At 32.8% G+C, this 14,372-nt stretch overlaps 1 protein-coding gene across 4 annotated transcripts in view; it reads right to left on the reverse strand.

The window, feature by feature from the left end:
* LOC135831744 (GTPase-activating Rap/Ran-GAP domain-like protein 3) overlaps window positions 1-14,372 on the reverse strand; it is a 184,867-nt gene that overhangs the window by 81,331 nt on the left and 89,164 nt on the right. Inside the window, exon 1 of one of the 4 annotated variants that reach the window (XM_065344448.1) lies at window positions 1,016-1,438. The exons of the other annotated variants lie outside the window; for them this stretch is intronic. Within the exon in view, the coding sequence (XP_065200520.1) occupies window positions 1,016-1,239 (224 nt within the window). The 5' untranslated portion in view covers window positions 1,240-1,438. Of the gene's footprint in view, window positions 1-1,015; window positions 1,439-14,372 lie in introns of those variants that run through there. 4 annotated transcript variants of the gene reach the window in all.

Raw genomic sequence — 14,372 nt, forward strand, 5'->3', positions numbered from 1 at the left:
TCCGCCCCGAAGGAAGCTATTAAGCAATTTTTAGACTCGAAACGTGCCACCGAATACGAGAAAATTTTATTCGTCCTGAAAGAAGGATGTCATTACAGTTTGGTGCTGTTTAACGCATCCAATGCCACTTTTTACCACTACGATATGGCCGACAAAGAAAATTCCGAACTGGCTGAGCAAATTATATTTAGACTGCGCAGATACTTCAAAGTTGAGCAATTAGTCGACGTCGAACGAAAATCCCAGTACGCTGAAAGTTCATTGTTTACTATCGATAACATGATGAAAATTATACTCAACACCGACGACGAAACGACCAATAATAGCGATGTTTCCCCTTTGCAACTTATTAATTTACCTTCGCAGCCCGATTACCTGAAAATTATCATCATGAGCAGGTACATCGTTAATAAGCTTGGTCAGATCGAAGCTTTGTCCAACAATAATATTAAAAAAAACTAATTGGGCACGTTTTTCTGTTGATTGCCAAAATCATCATGTACGTAATTCATCGATGGACCAAATTCATTTTTGAGGATTGTTTTTTCTTTTATATTATATTTTTTTTTGTTTTGTAAAATTTATCTGAATTAAATTATTTTATAATTTTGTTTGTACAGCTTTGTGTAGATTTTTGTAAGATGAATTTAGTGGTCACATAAGTTTCAAGTTCAAAGCTAATTTTTTTGTCATTTTTTTGATGTAGGCATCCAAGACGATAGGAATGAATCTGATCAAAACCTGACAAAATATGATTAGATCCAATAAGGACCTGAGTGGAACTGACAAGATCCGAATAGATCTCAATGATCAGACCAGATCATGCCTAATCAGATCTAATCATTTTTCCTTACGATTCCACAAATTATTTTAATATTTTCTTAGACCCCCCCCCCCCCCATAATACTCATTTTCAAACTCGAACCAATTCTCGCTAATCATTATAAAAATAAGCAAACATTTCGGAATCTATTAAAAAAATTCATATCTATAAAATGTTACAATTAATACGTACCACGTGGAATAATTCAGCGGTACCGAATGTATCACTCGTAATGGTTCTTTCATCAGTCTAGAAAGACTAAACGTATTGGCATTTTTCTTCTGCGATTTTCTCCGCACGTGGGTTGTAAATACTCGTCTTAATTTTCCTCTGGTTAAATCTTCTTTTTGTTGATCGCAGTTATAAATGCTTAAATCTAAAGATGATCCTGCTTTGCACAACATCGTATTGAACATAATACGCCACTTTATTCCAAGACGACGAAACTTTTCTTCGCAAACTTCGGCATCGTAATTTCACAAAAAAATCCACGTGTTTTTTTCGATTAATTAACTCCGTTGTACAGGTGGTTGATTTTATGTAACACGCGAACTACAATATTTCAACCCACGTCAATTAAACAGCAGACTTTCCAAATCAAATTTCGCGCTACTAATCAATACCTACTTAAATATTTGACATTGAAACTCGCGAACAACGACTGTTCTTTGTAGGTACTTTTCACTTTTCAAAATTTGAATTCTGTTTTACTTTCTCGACATTTTTTTCAGCATTGTTTTAGCGACGACAACGCCTTTGAGAAATAAATTCCAACGATTCCTTTTATTAAAATAAACGTAACAATATAATTATTTTGGTAAAGCAACTTGAAAGAGTTTCGCGTTCGTTGATACAGTTTAATCAATTTCTGCAGTTTAGTGTATTTTATTGTTGCCTGACGCACGAGCGTGATTGTTTTACAATGGAATAATTAATTATATCAATGATTACCTATTAGAATTAATTTGGTAATAAATATGGAAAATTTTCACCATCATTAAGTCATTATCGAGATCTAAAGAGATGGTAAGGTAATTTATCGCTTCAGAATTGAACCTTTTATACCTACTATGGTAAGATTAAAGGGAATGAACTCTGAGCTATATTAGAATGGGTTTCTTTGAAGAAAATATAAAGTTGGGGTGATTTATAAAATGACCACATGGCTAGACAGTAGCAGAGTGGGTTTCATATTCATAAATATATCTTTCTGGTCGTGAAATTTAATTTTACTTAATGCTATAGGTACCTAAATGGGTGCATGAGCGGTCAAAAAATAACAAAAAAAGAGTAAGTAATAAGTGAAATGAAAATATGTTAGGGAAGAGTACCTGTATAGCATGAAATTAGCATCATAAATCATAAAATAAACGCGACTTTTCACGCAATCTTTATAATACTCGCAATACATTACACAACAGTATGGACAATGTAACAACTCTCGGGGAAGAGATACTTTAAATCTCGATGTTTATGAACAAAGACATGGGCTGTACCTTTCATGAAGGTTTTAGCCTTAAAACACGATGAAAAAAAATGAATAGGTAGAGGTACGTATATTTTTGTATCATATATTTATTTCAAGTTATTTATCGATGTCTTTGAAGCTTAAACCATTTCCATACTTTGAATTAATAACCCGAGGGAAAATGATTGGATCTAATTAGGTCTGAACAGATTTAATCCGATCAAAACTCTAGTCAGATCTGATTGAATTAGGAGAATGTCCAGATCTGATCAAGATCCAGTGAAATTCTCTCTATTGAATCTGATCAGGTCTGAATAGATTCAATTCGATCAAAACTTTGATTTGGCCAGATTTAATTATGTATTACTGAGTGTAAAAACCTCTTACGAGTTCCATTTGAAGATATTTTTCAACAAAGAATTTCATCTTTGTGAAATGGTACTTGGTATTTTTATGCTAAAAACAAGAAAATTTGAAACTTCTCGGAAATTCTAATGAAAAAATTACTTTTTATTGGTCGTGTAATAAGATGAAAATTACATGCAAATAATTCATGCAAATGGTCATGGTGTTGTTTACCTAATACTGTGAACTTGAAATACCTATTACGTTACCATCAGAAATTCATCTTATACCTAACACTAGGACTTGTGGGAATAATTTTGCATGATAAAATGAACCTAAAGAAACAAAAAACATTTGTAAATAGGCAGGTACTTCAGTAATCTCAATTTTGTGCCCCTACTGTTTTTTCTCTTCTGTTTGGAATAAAATGCTTTCATTTAATCTTATTTCATTAGAGAAAAGAATCAGAAAAACGTATCGATAAGATACTACAATAAGCACATCCATGATCTATTAGTTTAATTTCGGAGCTATTTGCCGAAATCTTTTACAGAGTTGAACGAACTGAATCCCAATCTACAATTTGTGCTGTCTTAATATTTGGAAAAACCTGCATTTGAACGATTCTGTTTTTACACTCGAAATAATTAAAACCTCCACTCGAAAGTTTTCAAAATGCCGGAAAAACCGAGTCAACTTTTATCAAAACGATACAAACGAATTTCAACGTACATATAGGTAAGGTTGGGGTATTTCAGCATCAACTCGAACTATGAGCCCGTGTCTGAGTTTCAATAAAATTGTAACCGTTGAACGACAACGTCGTATAAACATGCCAAATCGTAGATACGACGAAATTCATTTTCTACATACGTTTCATGGCACGACCAAATGGCCCCTTTCTCATACGAAAATGTCATGTCCAGAATAATTTCGCAAAAAATCTTACATTCGGTATAAGTTAGCTGTATTAAATTGGCGTTGATCTTTGTTGAATTATCGATGTCACAAAAACTAACATTGAAAATGTTTTGAAATTTCGCGTCACCTTTTCCATTCGACTCGGTATATCCGCAAAAACAATACAGAAACTCCAAAGTTGAACATTTTTCCTAAAAAAAAAACTTTTCGCTAATTTTTAAAATAAATCAAACGTTAATCAAACGCATCAAATTTATATTCAAGACAATATTTTCGAGAACTTTTTCGGCGGTAGAACGAGAAAAAATAAGCGTAAATTTATACACGGGTACCGGCGCGACCCGAAGCGGCGTTCTTTCGCCAAAAACTTATATTTTAGTTGCTTTTTTATGTAAACTTTTGCGTATAAATGGGTTTGGGTGCGAAAAATTTAACATGCTGTTCATGGATACTCAACGTTACCTTCAATCGGCTTTATTTATATTTTTATTTATACGACAATACGAAGTAATAAGATTATGTTTACTTTAGGAAACAGTTTTCTACCGAACTCCTCCCGCCGCACCATACGCAATTTATGAAAACTACTGAAAAAATACCTATCTGTGTACTTTTATCGAATGCACGCTTGTTCAAAGGTATGTATAGAAGGATTCCATAGCCTTATATGAAAGAAACCCCGATAACATGGAGAGTATTTTTCCAAAATCTCTCTCAAGTCACGTGCATGTATTTGAACCTCCCCCTCCATTCTCACTGAAGGGCATAACATGGTAAAAATAAGGTCATATTCTTGTTCAATACGATCTAAAATACATGTACCATTCGATCAAACGAATTTCATTCGAAAATTTGACTTGTACATTAGAATTTGAAAAAAAATTGCTAATCCTGCAGTACATCAAAAGTCGTTTATTTTTACTTCCAGAGTTATAAATTTTTGATAGCATTTCGTTTTGCTCGGCCTAATTTGAATTCCAATATTTGGATATCATAAAATTTTTAAAAAATACAAAAATTACATCGAGGAATTTCCGAATTTGAGTCGAATCAATCAAAAATTCCTCATTTTGATATAGGACCACAACCTTTTAAAATTTAAGATTACCTACCTAAGTATTTAGTATTTTTTGAATTTTTCATTCCAAATTTTTATTACTGACTCCGCCCTAAAAAAAAGTTGTTTGAACCATCTCAGTTCAAGAAATCTCTCTTTTGAGAGTAGGTAGCCTATTTTTCACATTTCTACGAAAAGTCATACGCCTATTCGAAAAAGAACATGTAAAATTAACAGGAAAACACGTCGTATCTTTTTGATTAAACTTTCGGAAATGAAATATAAAAAATGAGCTCGAATAGCTGAGATTTTATTTGGATAAGAGTAAAAGAGGGTTGACAGCTCTTTCTATCCGTACCTACGAGTTCCGTTCAAATGGGTAAATTTGAATCTGTGTTTCGCTCGTGAGCATAATGAAGTGAAATTCTCTTAAAACGAATAGACAGGCCATGTAGTATAGCGAATAATAGGAATATTGACAATATTACTCGTGATAAGAAAACTGTTTTCCGCCACAGCCGATTAATTCATCAGTCTAAAATCTGAACGTTGCAAGATTTCGACGCGTGTTTACACATTAAATACTCACCAGAACTTATACCTACCTAGTATAGCGACCCACATAAATATCATACACGAGTAGAAAATTTTTGCCACGCTTACCTACGTATTTACTGCAGAAGCAGATATTAAATAATTTGAAAAACATACCTACCTACGTATCGTGAAATAAATTCCTATGGATTGAAAATTGAGAATTTTTTTCACAATGTAACGTTTTCACATTCTGACATACAATCAAAAAATATTATAAAAATATACACATAAGCAATCTTCGTTTTCTATGGGAAAAAACCTCGCGTATACAAATGCTCAAAAATAACACGAGACGAAAATTTACATTTTAAAAAGATTCAAACTAGGTACTGCATGCTTTTTTCACGTGTGTTTTTTTCTCGCCAATCATAACTATTCGAAAAGAATTCTTACAGGTTAATATTATTTTTTCAGCAAGAAAATTTTTTTAGTTTTCTTTTGAAATATCGTAAATAGAAATCACGAAGATATATTTGTGAATCGATTCAAATGAAAATTGAAAATCTGACGTGTCATTTTTGCAGTTAAAATTGCCCTCACGATGTGAAGCAATATTTTAGGTTCTGATTTTAGACATACCTGCAAGACCAACTATACACATTCGTATGAAAATGAAATTCAATCGACTTTAAATTTTTTCATAGCTAAGAAAAAAAAAGAAAAAAGGAAAGGAAAATTTCCAAATTAATATGCCTACTACATAAGTATACTCGTAGATGGCAAAAAATTGAAATAATTCTTTTCTCGAAGATATTCATAAATTCTTTCCTATTCAGAATAATTATCATAACTGGATGAATAAAAAAAAGTTGGAAAAAACTATCGTAGCTAGAAGAAGAAAACAGATAACTATTGAAGATGACATTGACATACTTGACCCATCTTTTTCGAGTGTCATGCTTCGGCAACACAAAATATATAAGGTATTCTTTGGAATAATTCGAAAAACATTTTACGTCAACCTGTCTCGACTATTCAAATTAATAATATGCTGCGACTTTTTTTTCAGTCATTTATCACTTTCAGCAATACGGTACCAATAATCTCAATGCAGAAGCTACACAGAGAAAAAAAATTCAAATGTAAAAATACCTACAAATTGGCGAATAAATACTGCTTCAAGGCAGATAGCACATAATGAACACTTGTAAAAAGCGAAAAAACCTACACTCGACGAAATCGAATTATTAAATGGTTGAAAAATTCGCAGATTTCAGCGAAAATTCTCGACAACCGTCGAATTCCAGTTTCCCCGGCCCCATTACGCCAAATATTTCACTTCGCATTCCACGATAATAAGGTTTAAAAATCTATTTAATATCACACTGTGGTATGGTATTGAAAAAGGTGTACCTACGTGACTAAAGGGCCAATTTCTTTTTAAGCCAATTCCTACCTAATGAACATTGTTAACGAAATAAAATCAACGCTTATATGGCTCACATGCGTGCAAAACGTATTTTTCTCAAGCGATCCGAGCCTACCATTGCAGGGTTTACTTTATTTCGGGCCCTTTTTTTTTTCTTAGAAAATGTTTTAGATAGCTAATTTTCAAATAATTTGTTCTAACTTTCGGTTTCCTTTTCATTTGCTAGCTCGCTAGAGAAAAGGTTAACAACGTGAGGCTGTTATGGCTGGTCATTATTCGAATAACTTGGACAACGAAAGCGAAAAAAGGAGGTTTTTGATTATTTTTCCCTCAACTTTTGAGTTTTTTTTTTTTCAATAAATGATTTTTGCGAACCTGAACATCGATTATTTAGAGTTAAAAAAGTCGATACGCCCGAAGTAATAATAATTTCACATCTGTTTGACTGATCAACAATTTCAATTTTTTCAAATAACAACGTCGAATTTTTTTCCATTAGTATTTGAGGAAGGAGGAGGAGGATTACATTGACCAAAAATTAAGAAAACTGGCCAGATGGGAGGAGACCTAAAAAATTCACAAGGTTTCTACTTTCTAGCCAAAAGTTTTCACCTCAATACTGACACTGCTAGAATTTTGCAATCACTTACTAAAACGTACCTAGATAGGATGTTCCAATAAGCACATACCAAAGTTATAGGTCCAAGTTTCTGGAGAAAATTAAAAAAATCTTTGGAGGCTTCAGAATGGCTCAAAATTGTTGTTTGGGAGTTGAATTGGAGGGATTATTTACATTAGTTATCTTTGCTAAAAAAATTTTATTTCAAATTTAGAGGCCTTAAAACAGTGTTTTTTGGAACCTTTTAAATTTTCAAAAATTCGCTCAGAATCCAAAAATGAACTAGAAAGCAAGTTCAAAAAGTTTTCTTGTAAATGTTTTTGATAAATTTTTTTTTCAAACCTGTCGTATTTCGAGTATTAGAACGTAAACAATAATCTTTCACGAATTTTCATGATCTAAAATTCAAAAGAAAAACTTCTCATGCCCCCCCCGTGACTCTCCTCCCCTCTTCGGCTCTTAAATTTCAATATAGCACTTATACAGTTCTGTTTTTACACTTTTTTTTTTTTTTTTAATGAGATGAGATCAAATTTAAGGCAAATTACGTATGTATTCAATAGGTAAGTATTACACAATTTTTTGAGAGAAAAAAATAGAAATTTCAAGTAGGTACCTATCCAATTCAATTTTATAGAAACAGGGTGTCTAAAAATTATTTTCAAATACAAATTGAATTATTGTACGATAAAAACAGAAAAAATTACCATTTCGGAGAAATTCATGGTCAAATTACTTAATATTCAGACGTTCGATCAATTTTTCTCAATTTGAGTCCACGAAGTTCACTTTTTTTGTACAGAAATTTGAAAACGATTCGTGAACGTAATAGTTATTGGCTAGAAAAACACTCTCGTTACACGATTTACTCGAGTTTATAGATTGACGTTCCGACAATTGGTATTACTGGGTGTGAATTAGGCCACACAATGTTTAAGCCATAGGAAAAGGAAATAAGTTGGTTAGAAGTTGAGAAAAGATAATAAGCTATACACAGAGCGATAGCAAATTGGTGTAGGTTATTTGGAGAAGTATACGGAATCGACCACAGCCCGTATATACGAGTATCTGGTAACCTTTTCAGAAATGCCATACCTATCCTCTACCATAGTAAAACAATTCCGGAGCATTTTGTCCCGTAAATCAAAGAAAAGTCCCGAATGTTTGCAGATTCTTGAAAAAGATAACATTTAAATTAAGTTAACAATATATATACTTTCGGTCGGAGAACGTATTATAAAACGCGTACAGCTCGACTATCTTGAACAGAAGTTTTACGCCTTTGAGTAAATAAACGAAGGCGAAATAGGTACTGTGCGTTAAAAACATTCGTCTTTTAATGAAACAACGTCATGTTTCTAAACGTCCAACTGTATACATGGGAAAGTTTTTTTTTTCTGTTTTGCATAAATTGTTAAAAATTGAACTCGGTGATAGTAATTATCAGTGAGAGTAACTTCGCATCCTCCACGCCAACGGTGCGGTAACTTAAACGGAAAAATGTTGTGGAAAAGATAAACATGGTTTATTCGTATTCAAATAATGTTGAAATTTGCATTTGACCGTTCGCTTTGTTGGTGAAAATTTCATTTCAAAAGTCCTCTGTAGGGCTTTTTGTCAGGCTAACGTTTTTATTATTTCCGTAAAAATAAAGTACATATTAAGCGTATTTCGGGTGAATTTATTCATTTTGTTACGAGTGCCTGTTCGTTCAAATCGCTATTTTTTTCCTCATGTTTTCACTACCTACCTAGATATTTATGTGCTTACATCGTCGCTCGTACGACGCGATGTGATGAAGCTACACGACTCATTTCGATTGTTACGATTTCCAACATTTTTTATAGTTTGCCTATAATCTCGATAATAATTCAAATACATAGTGGCCAATGACTTCTCACATGCGTTGGATATCTATATGTGTAAGTACGCGAGGCATTGTAACGAGGATTTTCTAAGCTCACAAATTTCAAATCAAAGCCTAAATCCAATTTCAAACGTACCGCGGGATCAAAAATACATTAATTTAATGTATCTTCAACTTTACACTGGAATTGGATTGCAGTAAATGGATTTGCAAAGAAAACATTATCTTTAGTTTAGATATGCCATACATATACCTACCTATTCTTTTCACTACAATGAAAGTAAAAGTAAACAGCATCGCGACGAGATGCGTTCGAGTATTTTTTCGTCTTTATTTTTCTTTTTGATTTCCAAAATTTAGTTCACGTACGATAAGATAATATTTTCAGGGCACAGAATACCAGAATGTTCTTACAAAGATGCGTACTTTATATGTTTATAGATCTGAGCAGTAGGCGAAACAATTAAAAGTACATAACTAGATATTAGAATTCCTAGATCGGTATTTATTTTTTTTTCTTCGATATTTGTGTTTGGCAAAAAAATGCTGCCAAATTAATTTCAGCAAATGTGGTTGAAATTTGAACTCTGCCAGCAAATTCTTTATTCTCTTCGAGCTCAAATAGCTAAATTTATATTCTTTCAAAATTGTGAAAAAAATTCGAATTATGAAAATGTCGAGGTTGTTGAATTCAAATACATATTAATTTATTTTCTAGACTAAATCTCTCAATTCCCACCCTCCGACCACTCTTGTTCTTAAAATAGGGAGCCAGGTGATAAAAAAGGGTCAAATTCAAGTATGGGTAAAGTTAACCCCCTCCTCCTTCACACTACACAAATTTTGATCGTGGAAAATATCAGAAAAACATTTTTAAAACTTCACCTACATAATTTTAACAATGATAACGGATTTTTTTCAAGTTCTTGAAAGTCAGACAAAATATTGAAAAATTAAACACTACACCCTATAAATACTCGTAGATATTTAAAGTTTGTAAACTTTTTAGAAATTTTTACGAGTCTGATGAAACATTAAAATGTCAGAAATCGGTCACGTTTTTCAAGCATTTTTATGATTCTGACCTCTAATGTCAAGAATTCATCACAATTTTTCACAATTTCTTAAAAATCAGACACATTATCGTTTTAAAAATTGGTCCTAATATTCACAAGTCCGCTTCAATACATCACGAAATTTCAGAAAAAATTGGTCATTTGTGCAGAGAATCTAAAAAAATTGAAGAAAGATAACAAATAAAATGAAGGAAAAATCTAAAAGGGAAAAAGTCAAGAATAAAATATGCCAAAAAATAAAATAAAAAATAAAATCCATAAATTCGTAAAACACCATGAAAATATCAAAAATAAAAATTGAAAAACTGATTACCTAAAATTAAAATTATTTAAAGAATTAGGTAGGGATAAAAAATAGTACCTACCTATCTTGAAATGGGCATGAGATGGAATAATTTTTAATAACTTTATTTCGATGTGAAAAAATTACCAAATTTGTTTTAAAAAAACACCATACCTAATTAAAAATGAAAAAATAAATTTCAGGAAATGAAAAAAAATCATAAGAAATTTTAAAAGTTTCTAAGAAATCAAATGAACTAGGTACCTTTCAAAAATGAAAAAAAAGCAAATAATGAAATTAAATTCATGGAATAATTGAAAGAAAAAACCATGGTTTGAAGGCACACTTTCACCCATCATACTTATGAGCTGTACGCAAACCTCATCACATCTCAAATCGTTTTCAGCTGGCTGGTCATCTTTACAAGTTTATATTCGGAGCAGAATTGTATTCTTATTTTCAACTTTCTCGTAGTAAATTTTTTTCATCCCTTTATATTCTTTTTTAAATGACCCTTCTACCCCCTGAGAGTTGGAAAAATGATTATTTTTCTACTTCGTACCTAACGAGATATGAACGCGAATAGTACATACCTAGACCTATACCTATAAAGTGGCCTATATTCTGGGTATTCTTTCATTCAATTTTTTCCATGCATGTTTTTTTTGGCGGATAAACGTTTTACGCAAGGATGAGTAAACAGATTGATTCGCGCTTCATTAAATACCGTTTTATCCGAGCATATTTGATTTCTCCACGCATTCGCCACAACCATCACATCTGTCCATTTATTTGCTATATCTATCACGAATACCGGGGCAAATATTTATTGCGATGGATTATTATCGCGTTGCCGCCGATACCCGGCATCAAGGAACAGTCGAAGCCGAGCAGAGCTACAGCTCGCGGCTGTATTCTCGCTGCCGTTAATAACGAGCATCATTTATTCAAAAGTTGCAAACGTACCAAAGAAAAGCCGGCTGTAAAATTAATTATTATAATGTAAAACTACGTAAAAAAATTAAACCGAACGCGAGGTTTCCGGAAATCTTACACCTTCCGGGCTAATAATCGCAAGCAACTGCTTAAAATATGTACCGGATCTGTTTAAATTTTAAATGAAACGAAACCATTTGCATAAATTAAATTCCCGAGTAAAAATATTTCTCAAAGCGAAAAATGACTCGTGACTCGTTAAGTTTGAGGTTTCGACGAATAAAAAATTTAAATCGTCTAAGTTAAGTTAGAGATACCTACCACCTAGGTATATCGTGTAATTTCTCTCTAATAAATGTAGTAACATCATCACCTGTATAATAATTATTCATTCAACGAATCAACTGATGAAGGATAATTTGAAATTACTCAACTTGAACGTTTTGATACCGCTTGTTAAAAACTCGCTTTTCGCCAAATTCCACAAGCTTTTTGGTTTCCCTCTGTAATGATGAAAATTTCGTTTGTACAAAAGTGCTCGGCTTTTCGTTGGTATTTCAAGATGGAGTTTTAAGCGAACATACGCCAGGCTGAACGAGTGACGAAGAGGGGTTCGGAATTAACCTAGAGAAAAAACTTCACTGACGAAAATTACGAATTCCGGTATGCTTTTTGTGTCTACGTCTACACAATGCAAAAAAATTCTATGATGAATTTGGCTATGTGCGCGGGTATCTACTCGTATTTGAAATTGCAGGAATTTCAGACAAGTGAGACTTTCTAACGATGCTTTCAAATTGTTTTTCGATGCATTTTTCTGCGTGGGAAATTCGAGGAACTTTCTCAGGAAGACTTGAGATTTCCTTCCAGGAGGATGACTGGGGGAAGGAGAAGCAAGGGGTTGTACTTTTTAAAAATCTGCAATTTCTTGCAAAACTGCCGTACATAGAAAGCCCTATCCCAAGACTCGTTGACTTCAATGCATTGTAGGATTATTGAGAGAACAGAATAATAGCTCGATGAAAAATTTCAAACACAATCCAATTTTATGGTAAACTGAAAGGTATTGGAGGAGGGGAGGTGCCCAGAGGTCTGGACACAATTTTCGTGTACCCATTCTCTTACATTCAACATGAAAAATATCCATTACGGTTATACGGAGCTTTCTTCGTTGCTTTTCAAAAATTAATTGAAATTGTAACACGTTAATAAAATTGCCTAACCAGTTTGCCGTGAATACGCATGAGTAGGTAAATACATAGATAGTTAGGTCTAATAATCCAGGAAAATGGGACCTGATCCTCCGATTGTGTTCATTCTATATACGAGTTATTTTTGATTGTGTAATAAAGTAACCACCGGATATCACTTCTGTACAAACCTCAAGGGGAAGGGGAGGGGGACTCGTCATTTTCATACATTTATAATCTCATATCTTAAAATTTGTTGGACCTAAAACAAAGCTGTCGGGGGAGGGGGCGGAGAATAGACGAGAAATTCAGAATTACGTACCTACTTGGTAATTGAAATTTCAAAATTGACTCAGGTTTGAGTTTTCAAGATGAAAGCTTGATTTTTCAAGAGAAGTACTTACATACGACTGGTACGAGTACATATAAGAGTTGAGAGCTGGCACTAAAAAAAAATCATTTTTTCAGTACCTATTTTTGCAACAAAAAAATTTTTAAAATGGGATCTTCATCGACTTCACGTCCTTTGAGGGCACAATGGTTGTCCCCCCGCGAAAAAAATTTCCACCTTACATGGGGCGAGGATGACCTAGGACGCTCAAAATTTGGATATGTTGTTAACAATGGCGATACTCACCATATGGTATGGGGGGCCAAATTATGCTTCTCCAAAAAAATGACCTTTCTGTAATTTTCAACTTTGACCCTTCAAACTGCAGGGGCCAATTCTAGCTGGACCAAGAGAACCCCATTCCCCAAGTTTGACTTTATTTGATCAATTAGAACAGGCAGGTCATAAAACGTGAAAATCACCATTGGACTGAAACTTATAAATAAATAAAATGACTGGCCTACCGCAAATAGCCCATTTTTTACAAAAATTTGGCTAAAAATGGGGTTATGAATTTTGGAAAACTGAGATCAATTTTTTTGGTAATGAGTTACAGGCTTTTCAAGATCAGGATTGATTTTTAGGTACCTAACACAATTTATGGTTTTCTACAATCAAGTTTTTAAAAACGAAAATCACATTACTGCCTATAAAGCAAACGTGTTTTCTAAAAAATTACGTCCTTCCATGGGAAATACCTACTGTTCTAAAGCATCCGGGTTTTTTCTTCAATATTTGACTTCAATTTAGAGGACAGAGGCCAGATTTCTTTCCTGATTTAGTAATTTTTCAAAACTGTCATTGATTTTTAAACATTTTCAAGTTTTTTCACAGATAATTTACTCATTGTTTTTTTTCAATCGATTTTGCTCACTGATTGAAGCAATTTCTATCTTACAGCATCATTTTTAAAAAAAATTACCGACTGATCGAAAAATGCTGATCCCTACAAACTTTCTGCTACATCTTTTTAAGAATACAAAATAACTTAGATTTAATTACTTAGGTAATCTAAATCCTTATTCAGTTATTAAAGATGTATTAGCTTTCATTATTACTTTGTATGTAAATAAATATTTTCGATTTAAATTTTTCCTTTCATTCTTTAATATTAAATAATTTTGCAAAGTTTAGTTGGTAACCCTGACTTTAGAGAAAAACAAAGTATTATGCGTAGTCCGCTCCTATTTTTGTGTCACAAAATCTCAAAAAAAGGCGAGGGAGTAGATGAAAATTTTTTGATCACCCGGTAGATGATTTTCACCAATTTAGAGTGAAGAAATTTAGTGAGAACTTGAATTAATCGAATCTCAGGTAAAACAGAATGAGAAATTCATAACCATAGAACCGTTTTTTGGGTAGAATTCAACTAAGTTATTTGAAGAATGAAGGAAATCAGAAAAAGCATGATTTATAATAATTGCAAAATT

This window comes from Planococcus citri, chromosome 1 (genome assembly GCF_950023065.1).
Source record: "Planococcus citri chromosome 1, ihPlaCitr1.1, whole genome shotgun sequence".
NCBI lineage: Eukaryota > Metazoa > Arthropoda > Insecta > Hemiptera > Pseudococcidae > Planococcus > Planococcus citri.